The sequence below is a fragment of the Stegostoma tigrinum genome, chromosome 6 (assembly GCF_030684315.1).
Source record: "Stegostoma tigrinum isolate sSteTig4 chromosome 6, sSteTig4.hap1, whole genome shotgun sequence".
NCBI lineage: Eukaryota > Metazoa > Chordata > Chondrichthyes > Orectolobiformes > Stegostomatidae > Stegostoma > Stegostoma tigrinum.
In genome coordinates this window covers 95,643,856-95,667,994 of record NC_081359.1, presented here as the reverse complement: position 1 = coordinate 95,667,994, position 24,139 = coordinate 95,643,856, and the positions used below count along the sequence as shown (strand labels likewise).

At 39.7% G+C, this 24,139-nt stretch overlaps 1 protein-coding gene across 2 annotated transcripts in view; it reads left to right on the top strand.

The window, feature by feature from the left end:
- Positions 1 to 24,139, top strand: part of gabrb3 (gamma-aminobutyric acid type A receptor subunit beta3) — a 511,154-nt gene that overhangs the window by 189,781 nt on the left and 297,234 nt on the right. The window contains exons 1-3 of one of the 2 annotated variants that reach the window (XM_048533130.2): positions 12,531 to 13,513; positions 13,610 to 13,701; positions 13,830 to 13,897. In XM_048533130.2, the coding sequence (XP_048389087.1) occupies positions 13,431 to 13,513; positions 13,610 to 13,701; positions 13,830 to 13,897 (243 nt within the window). In that variant the 5' untranslated portion in view covers positions 12,531 to 13,430. Of the gene's footprint in view, positions 1 to 12,530; positions 13,514 to 13,609; positions 13,702 to 13,829; positions 13,898 to 24,139 lie in introns of those variants that run through there. The other variant, XM_059646784.1, reaches the window with a different exon arrangement.

Below are 24,139 nucleotides of genomic sequence, written 5' to 3'. Positions count from 1 at the left end.
GGAAAGTTTCATTTGTTATTTTACAGTGGAATATAACTGAACTTCATCATAGAATTCCTGCAGTGTTGAAACAAGCCCTTCAGCCCAACAAGTCTACACTGACCTGTCCACCTCATCCACACATCCCTGAACACTATGGGCAATTTAGCATGGCCAAACCAGCGAGCCTGCACATCTTTGGACTGCAGCAGGAAACCAAAGCACCCAGAGGAAACCCACACACACACAGGGAGAATGAGCAAACTCCACACAGTCAGTTGCCCAGTGGCAGCATCAAGCCTGGGACACTGGTGTTGTGAAGCAGCAGAAAAATAAATATGTTCAAATATGTTTTTTTCTTTAATTATTTCATGGGCATCACTGGCTGGCCAGAATTTATTGCCTGTCCTGAGTTGCCCTTGAGAAGTTGGGAGTGAGCTGCCTTTTTGAACCACTGCAGTTGTGAAAATGAAAGGTGGACGAGATAGTAAGCTGGAAGGGTGTAAAATAACTAACACTTTTATGGATCTATCACAAAACACAATTGATCAGCTACCCATTGGGACACAAACTGTTTCACTGCCCAAGGACTGTAGCGCAATTGTTAAAATTACATGAAGCAGTTGCACTCATTTGTTGTCATGATAAGAATTATGAGACTAAAGGAAATAAATCAAGTAAATCATTGTTAAAATAGAATCTTCTGAATTCCCTTTCACTAGATCAAATTTTTAAGTGTGAAGAAGGCTTGCAAATGAAATGGGAAAAACACCATTGATGGCCTTTGTGTTGCTGTTCACAAAATCAACTTCACTGTGGAGGGCTATTTTGAAAAAAATGTTGGTTTGAAAACCAGATCAAACACCTGAAAATACAAAAGGTACAGAAGTGTGATTAATCTATACTGAGAACAATGGTTATTTGAAAGATTAATGCAGTTTACAATTATACATACTGTTATCGAATACCCAAGAGAGCCCAGATATTGAAAGTCATATGTTTTCAAATTAGACAGTTGACTATTAAGCTCCCTGGAGGTTACAATCACAGCACAATTTGGAAAATGGGCAGATGAGCAATGAATTGGATTTAATCGAGGGTAATGTAACATTATACTGTGCACATTCTTACTAAAAATAACAAATATGATTACGAACAGTATTAAATTATAAATAAGGTGTCAAACTAACTATCTATAGTCAGAATTGAAAAATGTGTTACCACAATGTAGGACAACAATTTCAAAGCCAAACAAACTGTTGGACAACATAATATCTACAGAACATAAGTTAAAACTAATGACATTGAAACCGTATAAGGCAGAAGTGGCACAGTGGTCCACAAGAAGATTACTTTGTACGATTAGATGCAGACAGCAAAGATGGACAACAAAGATTTCACAGATAAGGTGGTCACGTGATGAGGAGAGTCTGAATAACTAATTTTTTCCTCAGTGCAAAATTAATTTGTAATATGATTCTGGCTAGTTACTTAGTGTTAGAGCAGGATGTGTGAAGTAAATAAGTTAACAGTTAAGGAAGATGAAATAAGGAATAATTCAACTGTGCTTGGGATGGAGGAATCTGGCTCAGCTAAGCAATCAAAGATAATATTTCATGATTGATCTGAGTTGAAAGATATGACTTTGTATAAGAAATGAAAAGACCAGACTGTGTCTTGAAACTGAAACTGACCTACAAAACAAGATATTCTTTGAAAAATTTCCTTTGATTCCGTTGTTCTTAATGCCTTGTCTCTATGTGTTTTATTAAGTTAATTTTTAATTATGTTTAAGGATCATGGATCTGGAATATAACATGTGATTATTCTTTGATTATGAACCTGTTGCTCAACCAGTTATTTGGTTGTAACGAGGATTAAGACTTAGGCCCAGCCAACTAATGTTTGTTACCAAAAGGTTTACACTTTCTAGCAATGTCTCTGAATGGTGATTGGCAATGAGTAGTATGATGTATTAATTACAAATACTTTCCAATCAACATGTTCAATGATGTTATTACACGCCTCTGAACTAAGTAGAGTTAGAACCAAACATCCTGGCTCACAGGACATTACCATTGAGCCACAACACCAAGCAGATTTGTTAATTGTTTTCATTAACAGTAGTGTACTTAGGTGGAAAGCATTAAATGGCTAGTTAGAATCAGAGTCATGGAGGTGTTCAACATGAAAACAGACCCTTCCGTCCAACTCATCCATGCTGACCAGGTATTGATCTAGTCCTATTTGCCAGCAATTGCACCATATCCTTTTAAACCTTCCTATTTGTTTCCTATCCAGATGCCTTTTAAATGTTGCAATTGTATCAGCCTCCACCACTTCCTCTGGCAGCCCATTCCATACACGGGCCATTCTCTGCCTGAAAAAGTTGTCCCTTAGATCCCTTTTAAGTCTTTACCCTCTCACCTTAAACCTAATCTCTCTAGTTTTGGACTCCCCTACCCTGGGGAAAAAACTTCAGCTATTCAACCTTTCAAAACTCCTCCTGATTTTATAAGTATCCATAAGGTCACTCCTCGGCCTCCAACATTCCAGGGAAAACAGCCCAGCCTGTTAAGCCTCTCTCTATAGCTCAAACCGTCCAACCATGGCAGCATCCTTGAGATTTTTTTCTGAAATCTTCCAAATTTCACAACATCTTCCCTATAGCAGGCAGACCAGAGTTGAATGCAGTATTCCAAAAGTGGCATAACCAATGTCCTGTATTGCTGCAACATGACCTCCCAACTCTTATACTCAATGCATTGACCAGAGTAGGCAAGCATACCTGGGACTCTACTTTCAAACAACTGTGAACCTGCATTCTAAGGTCTCCTTGTTTGGCAACACTCCCCAGGACCTTACCATTAAGTGTATAAGCCCTGAGCTGTTCTGCCTTTCCAAAATATCACTACACAACAGGCTTTTCACAGTCAATGAGAACTGCAGAGCCTGGACAGCATCATCCTTTCTTCCCCCTCCTCCGACCCCAACACAATCAAATTCCAATTTCAATTTTGCAAGTTTGTTTTGAAGATTTTGATACTTGCTATCATGTCCCTTTAAGGGCTGTCACTTGAACTGGGTTTAAATAACATACAGAGATATTTCCTGGCCAAGCAGCCATTACTAGATCCAGGCAGCAGTCCACAGAGGTTTTTTTCAGACCTGGCTGCATGTCTCTCTGTCTGCACTTGGGTGTTCTTGGAGTGGAAACATGTGGAGCCCATTTGTAAACTTGAAACTTTCTGTGACAATGGCTGGAGATTCCCTTTACTCATTCACTGGTGTGGGTTTTGCGTGCTTGGCTGGAACTTCTCAACCATTCCTAATTGTCCATGAGAAGATGATGGTGAACTGGCTTATCAAACTACTTCACCCCTTGGGACACAGTGGCAGTATTGACAGCATGGGATTTCCAAGATTTTGACACAGTAACAGTGAAGGAATAGAGGTTTGGACCCAAACCTTGATGATATGTGCCTTGGAGGGGGTAAGGGGGAGGGATCTTGTAGGTGTTCCCATGCATCTGGTGCCCTTTTACATGTAATTGTAATGGTCATGGGTTGGAAGATGCTGTTTGAAGCAGGCTTGGTAAATTATTGCAGTGCATCTGGTAGACAGCACACTGCTGCCATTATTAATTGATGGTGAAGTGAGTGAGTACTGAATGTGTTGGACGGGCTGCCCAATCAAGTGGACTGCTTTGTCCCATAACTTTAAAACATGCTATCCCATAACTCTAAAAACTATTTGTTACTGTTAGGAGAACTATAAACTGACAAGAAGCTTAATTTAAATTAGTTTTATATTTTTTCAATTTTACTTTTTTTTGCTCTGACTTTTTTACTTCCATTTTGAAAGTGTAGTTTCCAGAAATCTGAATAGCTTTCTAAATATCTTTGTAAGTAAAACCTTATTTAATGCTAAGCTATCTCATGCACTCCCTAAGAGCAGCTTCTCACCACACAATAAACTATTTTTCATGCTTAGCCATTCCCTGCGCACCACACTCTTTTTAAGCTACCTGCTTCCTCTTTCACAGATAACACAGTGTGGAGCTAGAGAAGCACCGCAGGCCAGGCAGCATCAGAGGAGCAGGAAAGCTGATGTTTCTTCTGAAGAAGGTCCTGATCCGAAACATCAACTTTCCTGCTCCTCTGATGCTTCCTGACCTGCTGTGCTCCTCCAGCTCCACACTGTGTTATGTCTGACTCCAGCGTTGGCAGTTCTAACGATCTCTGTTTCCTCTTTCAATACTGTTTTCAGAATGAAGCCATTCTCCACTCTTTGTTCTATTTTTAAATGTACAGCCTCCTTTTTCAGCAGATGTTCCAAATGAAGCCATTCCCCACTCACCATGTTCTTTTAAAACTTGCTGCCAACTCTTTTCAGCAATGTTCACTATTAAGCCACTCCCTGAACACCACACTGTTTTTACAATTGCTGACCCCTCTTTGAGCACTGTATTCTAATGAAGCTACTGTCATTCACCAAGCTCTTTTTAATCTTGCGTCCTCCTCTTTAAGCACTGTATTAAGTACTAAGCAACTCCCTACTCTTCACTCTCTTTTAAAACTTGCTTTCTTCTCTTTCAGCACTGTACTCAGAATTAAGCCACACCCCACTGTCTATGTTACTTTTACATTTGCTGCTTTCTGTAAATGCTGAGTTCAAAATGAAGTCACTCCTCAGTCTTTTTCTTTTTGAAGAAGGGGCCAGACCCGAAACATCAGCCTTCCTGCTCCTCTCATGCTGCTTGGCCTGCTGAGTTCATCCAGTTCTACACCTTGTTTACTCTTCAGTCTTTGTTCTCTGTTTAAACTGGTTGTTTCATCTCTTTGCACAGTATTCTGAATGAAGGCACTCCACTCCCCAGGCTTTTTTGCAATTTTGCTGCCTCACCTCTAGGTGCTATGCTCTGAATGAAGCCACTCTTTTTGTTGTCTTCTTTCTCGGTGCTGAGTTCAGAAGCCTTGTCCCTTGGCATTGCTTTCTGTTCTAAAGTGTCTGAAGAGACACTTACTGACAGTGGAGGTGAGTGTAGCTAGGAGATGTATCCCTGTAATGTTTCAAAGTGAATAAATTTACCCAAGTAAAGAATGGCTTTAGATTTGTCCATCACCATCTGATTAGGAGGAAAAATTGATGAATTTGCACCAGGTAGCCCAGGGAGGGCAACTGAAGACTAATGTTTCTTTGCCAGTTTTTTTTTGTGTGTGGAAGAAATGTCGTTATAATTGGGGTAGTTAGAGATATTTAGTTGTCAGTTATGAGGAATTCCACTCCTATTGCATCATCAAGACACCAGCAACTTAGAAATCAGACACAAGACATTGATTAACGTTTATCTGAGTTATGTCAGCACTGGTATCGAGATCGATAATAATTTGATAAGCAAGTTACTTGATTAATCTTTGTGAAATTTCTCAGAATATGCTTAGCTTCTTGGATAAATTGTGAACACTGAGAATAAGATTTCTTCTACAATTATACAAAAATAACATTGATCTGTCAAAGCAAACATCATATCCTAACCTTAAGAATGAAAGGTAATGCAGTGTGCTTTTTGGAGTCTATGCATTCAGTGTCTGTTCTAAGTTGAGTGCACCATAACCAAGTATAAGACACCTCGGTGAAAATTACATAAATGATATGAAACTATACATATTGATTTAGTGTATTTCAAGCAGGAACAAAATAATCTGAACATTATTTCAATAGAGTTTATTGTTGGAGTCTTATTGTTTTGCGTATGTGATCTGTAAAGCTCTTGGTGGCAGCATGGAGAAGGTTTCTGAAGTGATATTGTATCGTCTGTGAATAGCATTGTGTTTTAAAAGTAGCTCTGGAAGCATACAATGAAGCAGATGTGATAATTTGTCAAGAGGGCCTAAGGCAGTAGAAACTAAATGTAGTTTGTACTGTTCCAAGAGGCTTCAATAATAATAAAAGGAAAACTCATAGCTTAAGTAACTGAAATGATGAATGTCAAGTAGAATTTAATATGAAGAAGTGTAAAGTAATGTATAGGGTCCTATAATGTGGATCCGGTGCAAAACTGCCAGACCATCACTCTACAACCTCATTTTCTTTACCTATGCCTAAATGAATTGACATTGTAATATTTAGCAAAATAATTCCATTATATTTTTCACACTAAGAATGCCATTGACACAAGCAAAGTTTGAATGTTAGGTTTCAGTAACAGTCAAAAGACTGCAAGCTCTGATGAGAATGTCCCCAGTTCTTTTTTGCAATGTGGAGTGCTATATTTCTTTGGAAAACTAATTATTAGTTATCTTTTGATGTCTTCTAAAATTTATTGGGTGTTGGAAGCTGGCTGACCAAAAGATACATAGTGGACCTGAGGTCTGCAATCCCATTAGGAGGAGCTTTCATCACTGAGACAAAAGTGAACCTCAGGTACCAAGAATCACATTAATAGTTATTTAGATATAATTTTTATCTAGCCTAACCAGACAACTGAAGGTATTAGATCTGATCAACTTTGCTTTTGATACTCTGCTTCATTTTACTTGAAACTGAAAATGAGCATTTGGCTCAATCCCACGAAGGGAAGGGGGACGTTGGATTAAAACTTCCTCATTCATTCTGAAGCAATACATGATTCTAAAAAGTGCATTAAGAAATAGGCTAAATCAGAAATGGTATTTGATCAAAGCAGGGTAATAATTAAAAAAGGAAAAGTAAATTCTGTTGTAAAAGAAGATAAAACAAAATAGCCATATATATGTAAATTTTTACCAAATACATCTGTCAGACATTGCACTTCAAATACCATACTTATGCCCAGGTAATAGGCTGACCTCTCCATAATGAGATGATGTAAGAAGCTCTCCACCTCATGGAATTGCCAATAATATCAATTTAACTAGTTCCATCCTGTGCATATTTATAGCGTCTCTCCATGGTGAATGCCCAAGCAGTTGCCTTAAAACTCTGAATACAACAGCATACATTGCTGTAGCATTTTTAGTGTTCTAAAATGTTCTGTTATCAGCTGAGCGTCAAAATTATGCTGCAAGCTCCAGTTTATTATGAGAAATGACAAAAACAGACACACCTTACTTCATTTCTCTGCCTGAAGGCAGCATAGTGATTGCAATGAGGTCAGCCAGGTGGGATCATGGATTGTGACTTAAAAACCAAAAAAAAACCTGCACATACTGTAAATCAGGAATAAAATTGTAAGTTGGTGGAAAAGCTCAGTAGGCCTGGTAGCATCTGTGGAGAAAAATCAGACTTAACATTTCAGGTCTGGTTCTGAAGAAGGGTCACCAGACCTGAAACTTTAACTCTGCTTTTTCTGCACAGATACTGCCAGAACTGCTGAGCTTTGTCAGCAACTTCTGTTTTTGCTTGTGATAGAATATGAGTTCTCTGATTGGGGCTGTTAATCTGGTCCAGTCAGACTTGGTAACAGGATACCGACTTCTGTGGAATTGTTTCAGGCAGATACAACCCACACCAATACAACCTTCACCACGGCAGATCTCAAATCCACCATGGCCAGAATGAAAAGCTGTTGGCACTAATCTGTTCCAACTAATTCTTCAAGGAATCTAAGTTGCTGTGAACATGCATGTTGTAGTCTGGAGACATGAATAATGATGTAGGTGATGCAGGCAGCTTCAACTTTCCTTCCTTCATGGGGCTAACCGCTCTTAGCAGCTGCCACTGGCATACGTGAGAAGGATTTGACGCATTTTATGCATATCTTCCTCAGCCATCGAATCCTGAAGTGGGACTTAACCCAAAGGCTCTGGTCCAGAGGTCAGATGGTACCCATTGCACCACAAGACCTCTGGGACAATATCCTGCATGTAAACATTCCTGCATTTGCATTATCTTCCTTCTGAAAATATGTTGAGGCAGAAGCAAACCTCAATAAGGGACAATGAAATTCTTGCATTTTTATTCACTAAATTAATTTTACTTGAAAATGGGTTTACTAGTTTGACTTTCTCTCCTTCTAGCCAAGTGCGGCTCTGAAATATATCCAGTAAGATAACTTTAATATCTTGTTAGAACGGTATTACAGTTATCAGATAATGCATTACTTTGGCCTAAACAAGATTATCCAGATGTATTCATTCAAGAATTATATTCAGCATAAATATGAAGCTTATGGGAACTTGTGAACGTTATTGTTATCTTTCCTTGTGAAATAAAATACTCATTTTGATATATGTCTGATCCAAATTGTCTTGAGTCTGTAAAATGCTAAATGTAATTCCATTGTCTCAACCCTTCACAATACTCATGTCAAGAGCTCCACAGTGATCACATTTTTTTAATCAAAGCTTCAGTTCTGACTTTCTAAGCCAGCAGTGCTTCAAAAATCTGGAGAATTATATGCATTCTTCAATCATGGAATATTCATAGGAGGATAGATGACATTACAAAGATAAAGCACAGGAACAGTATGTTTGAGGGCTCTAGTATCGATGAACATGAAAAAAAAGCTGTTCTTCCCAAGTCTGATTAAGCAATGCCTACACAATAATTTCAAAATCTCAACCAAAAAACAATGTAGGTTCAGGATTGTATGCTGTAAATTCTCCAAGTTTTAACATGTCGTAAGAGTAAAAAAAAATTGTATTGTCTCTAATGTGTATTTTATAGACATGAAATGGTGAAAGTTTCACAAGTAGTCTCCCAGAATACAAAGGTTGTAGAAAGAATACATTGTTAATGGTCTTAGTGCAGTTTGAAGATCATAGTATTGGTGCTGTGAAACCCTTAGTTACAAGCAAATTAGAGAAGCAAGTGATGTAATTGAATGATTTAATTTACATGTATTCAATTGTAGTCAAACCAAACATCCAGTTGTATAGAAGAATCAGGGTTTAGTTTGTCAAGTCCCAAGTTTGGGCTTCTTCTGGCACACTGTTAGTATTCTACATTTGGGGTAAGAGGCTTGTGCTTCAGTCCCACCTACTCCAGAGGTGTGCAAGAATATCTCTGAACTGCTTTATAATAAAATATCTATTTTGTTCAATCAAAAAACTTACGAACTAATAATTCCCTCAGTGAGAGAAAAGAGTAAAAAACATTTTGTTTTTCATTTTAAAATTATGACAACCAATGATTTAAATCATTTAATTAAACAATGTGTTATGTGTAAAACTTTCAAGAGAGGAAGCTAAAAATTGATTTCACAGGCAGTGAAACATTTAATAGGCTGTTCTTGAGCTGAAATAAATCAATCCTTCTTCAATTTTATTTAGGAGTTTCCCAGTAAAAGCTGTTAATACTTTAAACATTATTTAATAATTCCAGTTTGTGGTCAGAGATTTTGTTAATGATGCCTCCACATTCAATGTTAAACTCTCAGTAGTGACTGCCTGACGATCCCAAAAATTTGATATAAAATTGCAGGGAATTAATTATGAGAATGAAGTTGCTGATCATTGTCCAATTATCTGCCTTTAAATCGATGGGGTTTGTCACAAATACTTCATTTACACAATCCTGAATTTTTATGCTGTAACAGTGTGTAACAACATATTTGACACAGCAAATTTGTAATATTGACAGTAATAAGGGGGATTGTAGAATAGATTTGAGATAATGGGAACGGCAGATGCTGGAGAATCCGAGATAACAAAGTGTGAAGGTGGATGAACACAGCCGGCCAAGCAGCATCTCAGGAGCACAAAAGCTGATGTTTTGGGCCTAGACCCTTCATCAGACATCAACTTTTGTGCTCCTGAGATGCTGCTTGGCCGGCTGTGTTCATCCAGCTTCACACTTTGTTATTGCAGAATAGGTTCAATGGGATTATGAGAAACTGTGTTGGAGATAATTATATGAGTTAGAGAAGATGCAATCTTGGAACTTGCTGCCTCAGAAAGTTGTGGAGGTGTGGTCAATAAATATTTCAAGGTGAAGTTTGGTAGATTCTTGTCAGACAAAGGAATCAAAAATTACCAGGAGTGGTTGGGAAAATAGAATTTGGAACATAAATGGATCAGCCATGATTTTAATGAATGACAGAGCAGGTTTGGCCATTTGTATGTTCGTATGTATGTATCTTCAAGACATGATGAGTAGAGTGTGGTTTGGGGCACCACAAGAATTTAGGGCAAGCATTCCAGGTACTAGTTATATTGTATGTTGTGGGAAGCACAATACATTAAACAGGTTTGTAGTTTAAGAGTAGGGAAGTAGTTTGTGGCATGATATGTAGGGTGGTGTGGTTGTCTTATGATCAAAGGCGAAACCCATTGGGACTGTACTCACTGGAGTTTAGAACAATGAAAGGTGATCTGATTTAAAAAAACACAGGATCCTTAAGAGGCTGGACAGGTTAAATACTGAGAGGATGTTTCCCCTCATGAGACAGTCTAGGACCTGACAGCATAGTCTCAGAATAAAGGGACACCAATTTAAGATTGAGATGAGGAAGAAATTCTTGTCAGAATGTTTTTCAAACTCTCTGCCACAGAGACCTGTAGGGACCAAGCCCTTGTATATATTTAAGACTGAGATAGATACTTGATCCGTGAGGGAATGGAGGGCTATGGATGAGAATCAGAGAGTGGACATGAGGAATGTCAGACCAGCCATGATCCTATTGAATGGCAGAGCAGTCTCGAGGGGCTGAAAGCCTACCCCTGTTCCTGTTTCTTATGGTCATATACATGGACAGGCATTCATTAAAGATGTTCAATGAGCAAACTTTTAGAACATGAAGATACATATAGTTTTATGTTCTGGTGATATAGCTCATAATCTGGTGATATTGTTCATGTTTGGGTGATAACTTGCAGCTGAATGAAACTTATTGTTTGAAAAACCTTTGTGAACAACATGATCCAGGCAAAGGATTTGTTTTACAGTTAAGGAGATTTCCACATTTGTGTTTCTTTTTAAAAGGGGACAGAAAGGAATAAAGTATTTGATAGAACGAAGTGGAGGAGGAATGGAGGACACCAATAAAGCATCAAAGAATGATTGATGTACATAAGGATGACTGTTTTCACAAAATATACTCAAATTGATGCAGGAGGGGAAAAAATGATGAATGTTGACCTGAGTTAGCACAGTGACCTCTTTAGATTAAGTCACTTCTATCATGATGCTGGAATAATATTCAGTTTATAATAAATCAATAACAATGCTTCGCTTCTCAAATGGATTGCGTTAGGAACTGAGAGAAAAGCGGCAGTACAGAGACAGCTCGATGTCACTTCTCATGAGCTCTTTCTCATGTGCGGGTTAATTCGCTCGTCCCCACCAAACAAAACAAATATATTATTAAATTCACCTTCAAAGCTGGATACACTTTCCCGTGCTTTCGACATCCCGTTCTTTTTCCTTTTTGTTTGTACTACGGGACGTTTTGGGTCTCTGTATCCACGGAGGGCTGGGGTTTGGTTGTTTTCATGATTGGTCTCATCCGAAGCCAGTTTAGGGGCGGCTAACCCGGTGGGCTTAAGGGTTCGCCTTTTTCGCCTCAGAGCGACCCCTCTCTCTTGCGGCTGTCGGACTGGGCCGGGAGCTCTCCGCTTGAGCCAGGCTCCGAGCTGGAGATAAGATAGTTGCTTGTACTTGCCTCGATCACCTGCCAGTGCACGGTTCAGTCGGACGGAGCTGCACACAGCTCGGGAACCGGGTACAAGCCAGTCTTTCAGTGAGAATTGTCGACAGTGAGTAACGGTGAAGCTCGGCTGGCAAGAATGACAATAAACCCGCACCTTAGGAAAGCCTCTCAGTCAACTTTCTAAATGGCTAGCACTTAGATATTAAACAAAATCGAACAAATGCTGTAATTAAAAAAAAAGGAAAGCCGAAGTATTTTCGCATGATTGCAAACATAAGCGAAGATTGGGAACTTGAAACGTCAGTTCAAATCTTTATGCGATAGCATTGTATTAAGTTGTTTTAAACTCAAATTCCTTGCTGGCTATTCAGGTTATTAATTATTTATGAGTGTTAATCCCAAACTGAGGGTAGTGGGTGCCCGCTTTGTGAGCACTGCGAAGGTGTGGGTTGGTGCTTTGAGCTATGTGTTGGCAGCTGAAGATGGTAGGACTCAAAATTAAATTAAAAAGCAGAGAGGGCTGGGGAAACTGAGCGGCGCTTTCAGCGGAGGGAGAAATAGGGGAAATACAAGAAGAATCAAAACTCGGAATGTTAACTCTATTTCTCTCTCCACGGACCTGCTAAATTTCTCCTGGCTTTCTGAGAAGCAGATTTTACCCCTAGATGAGAACGGTGATCTAACGTGGTCACTCTTTCTCCAAACCCACCCAACACCACTAACCCCTCCCCACGCTTATCCAGATCTCCTGCTAGCCCTTTTCCCTGGGCTACTTCCCGGCCCTGAAGAGCTGAGGTCTCGCCGGGTCTCCCTCCCCGATCAGGCCGGCAGACAGCTCCTGGCCTCCCGGGGTAGGAGAGACTGACTCTCCTCCCCGGACCAACCCACCCACCTCCGCCTCCAGCTGCTTGGTTGGTGGCTGGAGCTGTCAATCTGAGAGTCGCTACAATCACATGCGAGGCTGGAGCCGAGTATTTTAATCCTATGGCCCCTTCATAGACTTGACATTTTTGGTGCTGTGTGCCAAGCCTTTGAATTTCCAGGAACTCGTGTCCAACCCGTGTGCGCGCATCAGAGGCAGAGAGGACAGAGAGAGAGAGAGAGAAAGAGAGGCAGCTGGCTGTGTAGGAGAGACAGAGAGAGAGAGAAAGAGACAGCCCTTTCCTGCAACAATCTATGGGTTTGTGGTGGGGGCGGGGGGAAGCTGGGGATGGCAACGCATTGGATGTGTTACCACATTGTGCCTGTCTCCATTGCTTTAGCGCCGAGTCTGTGGGAATGATGCGTTGACTGTGAGCACTGTCCACGTCTCCATCCTGATTCCACCAACCCCCACCCCCCCCCCCCAGCCAACCCTCAATCCCATCCTGGTCTTGTTTGTCTGTTTTGTAGGTGAGTGTTGGAGAGCGCGGGGGGATGAAATTCTTCAGCCCAAAAGCTGTCCCCTGAATAAGGCAACGCGTGGAGATGTGAATTTCGAGTGAGTGAGTGAAAAAGAAATATCAGAAGAAAGAGAGAGAGAGGGAGAGAGTGGGTGGTGGGGAGAAAAGCGTGCTGCAGCCGCCTAGCAAGCAGGGCTTTGACAAAATGCACCCATCCTTGAAGGATCACTAGATTTTACTCGGAAGAATTAACTGCGTCGTGTGCAGATAGAAGGGAACATTGAAATAACCCACAGCGCCGAGATAAATTCTTGTGGGCTTTTGTTTTTGATGTTGTTGTTGCTCTCCTGTGATCATTTCCGAGCTATGTTACTGGACGGGTGAATGTGTGGTCTGCAATTTCCGCCGATGCTTTGGGACTTGAGGGTTATTCCGCACCGTGCCACACATTTGCCATTTTAACCCACGGACTAGTTGCGAAGCCAAACAACCGAGGAATGTGGAAATATCAGAGAAAGCGATACTTTGGTATTCTGTCAGCGCCCGTAGTGTTGGTGGCTGTAGTCTGCTGTGCCCAGAGGTAAGACCCCTCAGCCGCGGATCCTGTGCTTGAGTCTGATGTTTGCAATGGACAAAAAAAACACTTTCTCTCCTCCACCTTGTGTTTTGTTTCCAGCGTCAATGAGCCCGGAAACATGTCGTTTGTGAAGGAGACAGTGGATAACCTGCTGAGGGGCTATGACATTCGCCTGAGACCAGATTTTGGAGGTAGGCATTCTGTACTCAATCCGTAAATTTCCATGCACCCCTCCCCCTCAATCTTCCTCACAATCTATGTTTTTTAAAAAAATGTGGCAAGAGTTTTAACTCGCCACTCTGGTTTCCACACACTCCAGGTCCACCAGTCAGTGTCGGGATGAACATAGATGTCGCTAGCATTGACCAGGTGTCTGAAGTTAACATGGTGAGTGATCATTGTTTTGTCTACATTCAATGGACGGTTCGAACCCACGTTGGCTGTATTTCAGTTATTAGTCATACATCTGTGAGGATGCACTGGCAAGATATTCCGAACTAGGGGTCGACTTTAATGATGCTGTTGGGTCATGGAGTAATGATTCCCTCCCTGCCTCTATAGATGCGGCGTGTCATCGATTATTGGGGAAAGTCCCCCTCCCCTTTACGCGGCGACTGTAGGTTTATCGTTGGGCTGCACTGGGAAGCAGCAGTATCGCGTAGATTGGAGAGCCAGGGGTTGGTGCCATCTGCCGGCTACCTCTCCACCGAGATTACGCAAACACTCGTGGCTGTGCAATCCCATAGCCAAAGGGTAAAGTATCCTGAAAGTGCGATTCTTTCTCTCTCTCTCTCTCTAGACGTAAACTGCTGGTGTAGTTGATTGTGAGGGAGATTCGTGGCACTTCGCTGTCCGAGGTGCTGAATCTGCGCTAGTAAGGGATTTGTGTGAATTTCTTGGAGAGAGGAGGGTGTGGAGGGTATGTTATCATCCAGTAACTGTATCTTCCATTTCAAGGAGCTCAGCTCTTAAAATATTTAATATGACAAATCAATTGAACACAGCAATAGCAATGCATAAAATGTAAACGAATTAATAGAACCATCAATCTAAGAGTAGAAGTAGCCATTCAGCAATCGAATCTACTCTGTCATTCAATGAGATTGTGGCTGACCTGACAATCTTCAACTCCACTTTGCTTCCTTTTCCTCATAATTCTGATTCCCTTCAATGATTAAATATCTCGCTGCCAATCTCAGCCTCCAATGTGCTTATGCCCCAGCTTAGAAAAACAAGATGCGGTCCTTGTGGTTCCCCAATAAAGTGAGATGTAAATTAGGGAGATTGGAGTTCTGTTGATATCTAACTTGGTATGTATTTTGTCAGATATAGTATTGCAGTTCATCGTTTTTGTTAATCAACCCATCTGAAATTGAAATAATTGTCCAACAAAGAAAACTTACCAAAATATGCGTTAAATGTAATTATTCCTCTCTGTGAATCCTCACAAGTATGAGTTGCCAGCTCTAATGTATTTGAATTATTTTTCTAAACAATAATTTATTTACATTCAGTGCTACAGGCAATTTGAATCCTCGGGAGAGTACAGTTGTATAGTTAGGGTCATTCTTGAAATTTCCTCCTCAACATCGTTAATGTGTGTGTCTTTACAGCACTGATTGGCTACCTTGGCCATCATTATAGATGAATTCAATCCTTTCCTTATCCAATGTGCACTTCAGTGGAGAATATTGAGTGACAATCAGGAGTTGGAGTCATGGCCAATTAACCACTTTAACAGTTTGTAAAATAAAACTAAGGAAGGAAATGTATTTATAAAATACTTTTCATGAAACCGAGGTATTCTGAAGTGAAATAAGCACTTCAAAACTGTAGTCACCATTGTGATGTCAGATCATGTTGCATTCTTCCTTTCCCTGTTTGCTTCCTTCCTCACACTTCCCATTACAATAAAATCACCCAACCCAGCATTGACCAGACATGGAGCCTATGAGCTTTCTGATCTATGAGGCTCATGGAATCACTAAAAGAGCTCACTAAAGCTTCATGGAAACTAATTAATCTAGTCTGACACACTCCACACTTGTGTTAAAAAAAATATGATTTTATCTTTTATAAAAGCTGAAAGAACTTTGAATGTTGTAAATCAGGAACAAACACAGAAGTTGCTGGAAAAGCTCAGCAGGTCTGGCAGCATCTATGAAGAAAAAAATCAGAGTTAATGTTTGGGTCTCGTGACCCTCTTTGTTTTGCTATGATTCAAAAGGTCAAGGGTAGTGGGTTTATGGGTCATTTTCCATGTAATAGCATTGTATAGCCTTTCTTAAGCTACTGAGATATCATTGGCTCTTTCATAGAATTTTGGTGTCCTCAAGATTCGGGTCAATTGGCAAAGTTGTTGTTATCAGACTATAGGGAAAAAGCAGTATTGGTGTTCATTTCTCGGGATATTAAAATAATGGGTGAAACCAAACTAGAACAACCACAGGACTAAAAGTGGGCCATTCAGTCTCCCACACCTGTTTTCCACTCAATCAGATCATGCACAACCTAACTCTCAATCTATTTATTAACCTTTGCTCTAAACCTACGGAAACACCTACCTTAAAAAAGTCTATCATTTTCATTGTTGAAAATATGATTGAGCTAGCATCTAATGGAAAGCAAGTTCCAAAATTCTGCCACCCTTTGCAAATTGCAGAATTCCATTAGCCTTACTGAGGAAAATTCAGCTTCCTGACTTCATTCATAATGTGCTTATTAGTAACACTGAAGCCCACGGAATTAAATAGACAATAACTATTTGTGTATGGAATTGGATTAGAGATGGAAAACAAAGAATAGTAGCGAACAGTTGAACAGTCTGGGTGTGTGCTTTATTTATGGTTCTTGACTCATGGGGCCTAATTTCAACTGAGTTACAATTTCATCAACTAATTTTGACCAGCACTTTCCCCTACTAATTAGTTTAAAGCATCCCCCACCATCCTAATTCCTCTTCTGGATAGGATGAGCAAGTTTCCATTTGAGTGGAAGTCATTCGTCATTCACCTAGACATCCCAGTGTCTCAGGAATCTGAAGACCTGCCTTCTGTATAATGTTTCCAATTGTATGTAGTATATAAAGTGAATAAATGGATCTTTTGACACAAACAGTCCATTCTGGAATAATATAACATTTGAACATTCTCCAATTTTCGTCTCCTCTAAATCTATCATCCTAATTTTCCAGCCTTATCTTCCTAACTTTCCCTTAAAAGCATTTATCCATTTCAACCACTCCCTGTGGTAGAGAGTTCCATATTCTACCATTCTTTGAGTACAAGAGTCCCTCTTGAGTTCCATATTTGATTTATTGGTTGATAACTTATATTGATGGCCTCTAGATAAGCAGAAATAATTCCTCTGTGTACAGATAATTATTTGTACTACCATAAAACCACTCATATTTCTTAAGACTTACGTTAGTTCTTCCAACAGGCTTCTTTATTCAGGAAGGAGAAGGCCAAGCATGTTCATTCCTCCAAGACATGTATTTCCAAGTGATTCAAAATGATCCTTACAAATCTTCTCTGCACTCTTGCCAGTACGTCTCGACCTTCTTGATAATATGCTGACTAGAACTGTAAACAGGATGAAGTGGAGTCTAAACAAGGTTGGGTACCGTTTGAGCATAAATTCCCTACTTTTCAGTTCCAATCCTGCACAAAAATAAGCTTGACACAGTTTGCTATCATATAATGGCCTTGTTAAGTTAAAATTTTGCTTAACTTCAGTGGGTTGTCACTCCCTTGACTCCAGCAAAGGCCTCTGCTGTGGAGGGGGTGGGGGTGTTGTTCTATAACACTCATTGCGTGGAACTGAGAGCCACTGTCCAAAGCCACCGGCCTTCCTGACTGACCTGAAGCCGGTTGCGGCGCACCACCAGCAGAGTAAATGCACCTGGCAATAGCTGTGCCCATATGAGGGGTGCTACCAGCAGAAAAGACTCACCAAACCCTAACGTATTGGACTTATGCCAGTATTTAGCCTTAGTTGGATTTGACCACCTGCATTGTGCTGTAATCACAAGCAATCCAACTCCGAGAAGACACTGTCCCAATGAGCCGTTGGCCAGCACTGGCCTCACACCATCCCTGGGCTAACCTTGGTCTTGGGTATCTGGATCCCTTGGCATCATCAGACAAAGGCCTTCTATGCGGCACACTTCCTGCCCCTGTCAGGTGAGCGGGGATTCAGCTGTTCACTCGCAGTTACGGGGAAAACTCTTGTTAGTTTCTTTTCCTCCATTTGGGGTGGCATGTTGGTTCAGTGGTTAGCACTGCTACCGCCGCCCTCCACACCCCCCCTCCAGGGACCAGGGTTCAATTTCAGCCTTGGGTGACTGTCTGCGTGGAGTTTGCACACTCTCCCTGTGTCTGTGTGGGTTTTCTCCCGCAGTCCAAAGATCGACAGGTTAGGTGGATTGGCCGTGTAAAATTTCTCATTGTGTCCAGTGATGTGTAGGTTAGGTAGATTAACCATGGGTAATACAAGGGATAAGATAGGGGTGTGAGTCTAGGCAGGATGCTCTTCAGAGAGTCAGTGCGGACCTGTTGGGCTGAATAGCTTGCTTCCACAATGTAGGATTTACAGACTACCCCCACCCTCGACTTACACCTTCCAAATAATAAATCATCACCCGAAGCATACTATTGTGTTGAACCTCATTTCTCAATTCTGTGTACTTTATTAATACCCTCATCAATTTGTTGCAGTTTCTCTCAGTGATAACTTAGTTTCATCCACAAATTTTGAAATTCCATTTGTGATTCTGAAGTCCGAATCAGTACTCTAAATTGTGAACAGTCGTCCTTCTGATCCTTGTGGATTACTGCTTCCCAGCCAATTCCACTTTGGAAAATTGACATTTGCTTTTACTCTCCAAATTCTATATTGAAGCCAGCTAGCAGTACATTTTGCTGTAAGTCCCTTAATTCTGCCTTCTCCAACCCCATTTATTAATCTATTATAAGGCAGCATATTGAAGGTTTTTTGATGCATGGACATATGACATCATCCAAAGAACTATGTTATATTCTTTCTGTTATCCCTCAAAAAAATTCAATAGAGTTAGTCAAGTAAGATTTACCATTTTTGAAATTTATGTTGATTAGTTATCATTTCAATTTTAGTTTTGAGATGTTCCTCTAGTCTGTCTTAAGGTGGAGAGAGATTCCATTACTTTTCCTACACCTAGATATAGAGCTGACTGGTCTCTAATTCCCTGGGTATGTCCCTCTTTTTATAAATAGGAATTACATTAGCTATTCACCCGTATTCTGGCTCTACACCTTTTCCTAATGAATTATTAACTCTGTGTAGTAATATCGCTGCTATCTTTCCATAGATTCCTTTTAAATGTATTGAGCTAATCTATTCAGAATTCATCGTCTTTCAGTTTGATTAGTTCATTCAATACATTTGAATTTTAAAATGATTTACATACACTTATTTCATTACACATCTCATCATTCAGTTAGAACATTTCTAACTGTTCAATCAGCATAGTTAACACCAAAGTAAAATAATCAGTTACTTTTTCTGCCAGCTCTTTATCATTACTTGAGCATCCTTCATTCTATGCCCTAATGATCCTATTTCTATTCCAACTTTTCATTTATCAATATCCTGTCATTTTTCTTTTCATTTTTTGGTTTATGATTCTTGATCATTTTATTTGATAGTTCCTCTCCATTTTCCTTCTTATCTTTTCAATATCTTGGCCTGTGCACATTAAGAGATTATTTCTGTCCTAGTACACGAAAGCACTCATGTAAGTTTTCTAACCTTAGACTCAAAAATGTGCAAAATAATCCTAACATGAAGTTGCCTGAACTCTGACACTTGATGAAGCGGTAAAAACCTGTTTGAAAATGGACTCCTCTGCTCTCTTTGTAATTAGTGAGTGTCTCATTCTGAACCTTCTGAACCTTATCCTTTATTCATCTATGAGTCCCACTAGTTCTTTCACTTCATATAAAATATATTTTCCTGAACCACGTTAAGCGCTATTTTAGATAAGATCTAGGAGCAGAATTAAGCCATTCACCCCATCAAGTCTACTCTGCCATTTGATCATTGCTGATATGTTTCTCAAACCCGTTTTCTTGCCTTTTCCCTGTAAACTTTGAACCCATTAGCAATCAGAACCTGTCTATCTCTGTCTTAAAGACACTCTGTGACTTAGCCTCAGTTTTTCCCATTATCTTTTGTATATGTATTTCTGCATCATTGTTTGCCAAATATTTTGTTCAACTTATTTTCCTAAATTTTTTGTCGTCACTTCAAAATTAGCCTTTCTCAATTTATAAATCTCTCGTTCACCATGCTTTTGCCTTTTTGTGTAATCTTCCTAGAGCATGTTATATTCTGCTCATTATTGACCAGATGCTGTCTTACTTGTTCATCTTTTATTATCTTTATTTCAGTTTCATTACTGGATCCAGAAGGAGGTCTTCCCTGTTGCACTTTCGCAAATTGGTTTAAAAATACACATTGTAGGAAATACATTCCCTTGTCACATTTGCTTACTTCTATGTCCAAATTAATTTCAAGTTACTCAAAATTGTTCACAATTGCTATTTTACAATCTTCCACCCTTTTATTCTATTTCATCTATTTCTTCATATTTCCTACTCCACTTTGTAGTTTTAGGTGATTTCTAGTCTAAACCTCTCATTCTGATTGATCCTGTATTTTTTTTATCTCTATCTATGTGGACTTTGTTTTTGTCCTGAAGGTTGCTGTGCCCCTATTCCCTCCTGCCATTATGTTAACCTCAACTTGGTCACCTCCCTTTTAGTTTATCTTTCTAAATATGTAATATTTTGCAATGTTTTCTGAAGCTATTACATGTTGACAGTCTCTCCATGACAAACTTTTTCTCACTGTCTGGTCAAGAATGTGGCACTGGACAAAATCTAGAGCTAACTGTTCATCATTAAGGAGATACTTCACCTCCTTAATGATGGAGACAGTTCATCTCCCTAATCAAGAATGTAACTGCTGGGAACCGTTTGCAAAGTGCGAATCTGGTTCTATCTGTGTTACTAATTTGCACATGCCTTCTCTATTTGGCATCCCATTCTGAAACCTTTTGTATTTGCTCCTTGACCTTCTGAACGTTGCCTTTGGGAAGCCCCATTCTTTTCAGGATGTTGGATAATATCTGCAGAAGTACTCATCCAGCTATATAGCTCCCTACAATCAGCACTGTTTAATTACCTGTACTGATTCCCTGTCTGTAGCTACTTGCTATACTTGGCTGATGTTGACTCTGTGTTTTTAGCCTGACTGTTATAGCCTGTGTCACTGTTATTTAATTAGGGATTCTTGGTGTGAGAAGTCCAGCTCCCCTGTTGGTTTCTTGTGTACCCTCACCTGTCATCTCCTATCCTGTATGTTACTGGTCGCTCTCACTGACTTTTCTACTCCTAGCAGCCTATGGTTCATCTTCTAGAACAGCAACTGCAGAAACCCTTCTCCTACCCAAATATAGCAGAGTGTGTTAGGTTGACTTATATCAAATAAATAAAGAAGGAAAGGTGTTGTTATATCTATTCGAGGCCACAAGCTGTTCAGGTGTTATGTTCAATAAGATCCATATGTTATTCTGATTATGCAGTGGCAAAGTAATGTTGGGTGTTGCCACTTTGAGTTTGAAGCTCACTGAAGTGCTTGTGCATTGCTATCTTTAATTAAGATCTTTGCTTCCTTTTTTGGCAAAGTTTGACTGTCACCAACCATATAACATCTCGTCATGTGGCGCAGTTTGCAACAGATAAAACTATACCTGCAAAAGATAGGTATCACATTGTAGTTATGACACTGCTCTGGAGATCACAGTTACTGACTAGTGTAATGCTGATTAGCTGTTGCACAGCTTGATTTACTGTATAGCTTCTGTTAAAATCAGGAAAATCTACCACTGTGAAAACAGAAATAGTAACAAAGTGTGTGAATTATCACTTCAAGGCACAACAATTTATTTTAAACAGTGAAAGTAACTCCATAACCATTGGGTAATATCAGTGAAATATGACAGTCTATAATACATCACCCCGGGATTTGTAAGATGTTTGACCAAGGACCCATTCTTCCATTGCTCTAAAAGGTAGAAATGGGGACTTAAGAGAAATGTGAATAACATACTTTTCATTCTTTGTGATACTTCTGAGCCAAAAACAAATCATAGGTTGTGTGATTTTAAATGTACAGATCTTATGATGGTTGTACCTTGATGTAACAACATGCTACTGTCTTCTTGTTGTAATGCTTACACAATTGACATTTGATAGCCTGCATAGTATGCATGTTCTATTGCTTTCAAATAAAGATAGTGAGTCTCTGATTTCTCCTCATTGTTGGTGAAATGAATTTGATGTGTTCTGTTGGTTTCTTCAATTTTTATGAGCTTAGATAGAGAATTAAAACAACACTATGATTGTTGTCTTTGAATCACTCATTCAATTATTGGAAAGAAAAGGTAGAAAGTAGAATTGCTAAGCTACACTTTCTCCTGTGACAATTTAAGCCTAAATAAATTATACTTTTATTTGAATTTTCATTGTTGGATGTGGAATTACAATGTCCAGTACTTCACAGCTGAGCAGTAAAGGATTAATTTTCTTGGGATGTGCTACTCTGCCAGTGCTCCTTCCTGTCTTTTGAATGTGTCACCAACTGAGGCACTGATTGCCTTCTCAGGCAGAAACAAAAGATGCCATGAGATTACTTGGAAAAATAGTGAGGGAATCTCCCTGATATCTTGGCCATCTCAACTAATAGGTTTTTATAAGTCAATATCTGGTCGTTATTTCTTTGATGTATATGGACCTTTCAAACCCTGATGTGCATAATTTGGTTGTCACATTTCCAAAACAAAAAAAAAGACCACACTTTAAAAAGCCTTTTGTTGGACTGGGACAATCTGGGATCATGAAAGACACCATGTAAATATAATTATTTATTTTCCTTTCTCTCTAAGGGAAATTTGTCTTGCGATACCTTTGAAATGAATTGTAGAACATGTAGTAACGTAATCAGTGCCATAATACTATCATTACTTTATTAGTTGGGTCTTCTGCAACTGATTCAGTATTTTTAATTTGAATAAAAGGTAACAAAAAATAGAACTTCATTGAAACATTTCATGCTGTGTCAGAGACAATGTCTGAAATAGAACTTGCTGCAGCAACCAACATTTCATTTTACAGCAGTCATGACATTAGAGAAGATGCCTGGAAAACAGTCCGTTTCTTCAATAATGCCCCTTTTAGAATGCACATGATCAGCTACAGAATACATTTAATATTAATCATAGCATGTCTTTTTAATCGTACTGCATATTTTCCAAAATTACAGTGGCACAATTGTAAAGCAACTTACATCTGAATGCCGTGTTTTGAAACTGTGACGTTAATGCAACAAGTAATGCTCAAAGATGTAATAATTTGTAATCAGATCTACTGCTGATGCTGCAGTGGGTTAGAATAATGTAATCTCTCTTTTGGGCCCTAGACTGGAAACTATCCCAGAGAGACAGACATGCTGGAAGTTGCTTGCCTCAGAACTCTGTAGAATACTCAAAAGAAAATGACCCTGTGCTATCCATTTGTCAGATTCTCCAATCCTTGTAGCCTCTGTGGCGGCCATCCTTTGACAGATAGTGTATGTTTTCAGTTCACTTTGCACTGCAATGAAGCAGAGTCATTATTCCAGATGAGAGGCAAAAGCTGCCAAAGTATTGCATTGTAATGTGATCCACTTACAATGTTGCAAAGTAATGTTAGTTCACTAACATTCTGAGCATTTTTAAACCTATATTTGAATGATGAATATGTATTGTCTTGCATTTACCTGCTACACTGGGGAAAAATCCGATCGTTCTTTGATGCCATATAATATCCATGAAGGTAAAGTGTTCTGTAAAGAGAGGGGATCTTTATGCCACATTTCAAGCTCTGAATGCTTACAGAAAATTGATAAGTATAAGTTCACTGAAGCTTCTGGGTTTTTTGGATTCTTACTGAGTTTGAGCACAAAGCTTACTGTTCCAATTCATTAATTGCTGAAGAGAAATCTGAAAAAATAAAACTTAACATTGCAACAGCATGCCTGTTTCTCTGGGATAGTTTCCAGTCTAGGGCCCAAAAGAGAGATTACATTATTCTAACCCACTGCAGCATCGGCAGTAGATCTAATAATGGGAACTGCAGATGCTGGAGAATCCAAGATAACAAAGTGTGGAGCTGGGTGAACACAGCAGGCCAAGCAGCATCTCAGGAGCACAAAAACTGACATTTCGGGCCTAGACCCTTCATCAGAGAGGGGGATGGGGAGAGGGAACTGGAATAAATAAGGAGAGAGGGGGAGGCGGACCGAAGATGGAGAGAAAAGAAGATAGGTAGAGAGGAGAGTATAGGTGAGGAGGTAGGGAGGGGATAGGTCAGTCCAGGGAAGATGGACAGGTCAAGGAGGTGAGATGAGGTGGTAGGTAGGAAATGGAGGTGTGGCTGGAGGTGGGAGGAAGGGATGGGTGAGAGGAAGAACAGGTTAGAAGCTTGTGAAGCTTCAAAATCTCCCCTTCCCCCACTGCATCTCAAAACCAGCCCAGCTCGTCCCCTC